Source organism: Acanthisitta chloris, unplaced genomic scaffold (genome assembly GCF_000695815.1).
Source record: "Acanthisitta chloris isolate BGI_N310 unplaced genomic scaffold, ASM69581v1 scaffold13373, whole genome shotgun sequence".
Lineage (NCBI taxonomy): Eukaryota > Metazoa > Chordata > Aves > Passeriformes > Acanthisittidae > Acanthisitta > Acanthisitta chloris.
The window spans coordinates 1,639-3,401 of NW_008666668.1; the positions used below are offsets into that span (position 1 = coordinate 1,639).

General features: G+C 49.9%; 1 protein-coding gene across 1 annotated transcript in view; it reads left to right on the top strand.

The window, feature by feature from the left end:
* Positions 1–1,416, top strand: part of MRPL46 (mitochondrial ribosomal protein L46) — a 3,020-nt gene extending 1,604 nt beyond the window's left edge. The window contains exons 3-4 of the mRNA XM_009072231.1: positions 120–293; positions 978–1,416. Coding sequence (XP_009070479.1) covers positions 120–293; positions 978–1,228 — 425 coding nt within the window. The 3' untranslated portion in view covers positions 1,229–1,416. The remainder of the gene's footprint in view (positions 1–119; positions 294–977) is intronic.
* The last annotated feature ends 347 nt before the right edge of the window (positions 1,417–1,763 follow it).

Here is a 1,763-nt window from a genome sequence, read left to right on the forward strand (position 1 = left end):
GTATCCGTGTTTGTGTGTTATTGCTGGAAGGGTGTGAGGTGTGGAGGGTTGGTGAATCAAAGGGATCAGGGTGTTGCTAGCAGGACACTTTGTTTCCAGCCTGTGTTGCTTTTTGTCAGATGCTGATAAAAATAACAACAGAACATCATTGGACAGGAAGCTGGACAGTAACCTGATGCTTCTGGTGAAGCAGAAAATTGGTAACCAGGAGCTGTGGCTCCTGCCTCAGGTGGAATGGCAGCCTGGAGAGACACTGCGGAGCACAGCTGAGCGAGCCATGGCTACGTTTTTGGGTATGTGGTTTGCCCTGTGCCTCACTCTCACTCCTCTTTGTCTCAGTGATTTTCTTCCAGTGCCCTATCTGAGGGATATTTGGCATCTGCTGCAGTGAAATTGCCTCCCGTCTGCTGGGAAAAGGCATTTTGTGGCAGAGGGGTGGAGCTCAATGGGGTGGACTTTCTGGGAAGAGCTGTGACCCTGGGTAGTCACTCTGTAACACTGTACTGCAGTGTGCAGAGGACTGGCACATTGTGAGCTGGGGTCTCTGGCTGCCAGCAGCAGTGATGCCAGGCCTGACCCTCATGGTCTGGTGTTGGAGCAACACCAGACACCCCCTGAATAGTCTAGGCTTGCTCCAGGTGTGTGGCTTCTCGTTCCCTCTGGTTGCCCTTTAGTAGCTGTTTTAGCAAACGGGTGATGATGTCAAACCCATGTGTCCTGGCTTTTCACTGTGCTTTGGCAAAGCTTGATACCCTCTCCCTCCCTCTCCTACTCTGTGAGGACTCACTGGACTCCAGACCAGCTGTTTTTTCTTGAGAAAAGGCTCACAGTTGGCAGTATTTCTGCCAAAGAGGGAACAGTCAGTCTGAACCAGATACAAGGACTGGCTTACGCTGCCTTTTGTTAGATAGGAGAGTAGTTATTGTGGCTCTGTGTTCTTATGTCTTGATTTCTTTTGCATTGCTGTGGTCTTGCAGGAGATCACGTTCAAGCCAAAATCCTGGGGAATGCGCCGTATGGGATTTACAAGTATAAATTCCCCAAGGCCATCAGGACTGAGGATAACGTGGGAGCCAAAGTCTTCTTCTTCAAAGCCTTCCTGCAGAGCAGTGATTTGTCCCGGGCAGAGCCCAAGGCAGATCACCTGTGGGTCACAAAGAACGAGTTGGGAGATTACCTGAAGTCAGAATACCTGAAAAAAGTGAATCGATTCCTCCTGGACTTGTAGGCTCTGGTGGGGTGTGCTCCAGCAGATGTGGGACACGGCTCCAGGGAGGAGCGTGGCTGCTGCCTTGCATGGTCTGTGTATGAAATGTTAACTTGGGCTCTGGAGGATAATTTGCCTTTGCCTTATTTCCCAGTTCTCTTTACTGGCCCTGTACTGAATAAATATTAAAACTTATACTCGGAAGTGAAGCTTTCCTGAGGGAGTTCTTTATTCTTGTTGAATCCTCCTCCTCCTCCACCACCTCTTCTGGAAATGCATGTTGTGATCTTTTCCTCTCCCAAGAGTGTGATTCCCTGGGGCTGTGGAACTCAGGAGGCTCACTTTCCTCCCCAGACTCCTGTCATAGGCTCAAGCTCAAATGGTTTCTCCTTGCAAGGGCTGATTCTTGTGTCTGGTACCTGCTCTCTGATAAGAGCAGCACTGGATGGTTATCTGTGTGTCCAGGTGGGAACAGAGCCTCCTGGGGCAAGGTGGTTTCTGGGGAGATGGAAGCTGGGATATTCACAGCTTATTAACATTTAATCTGAGTTGGAGC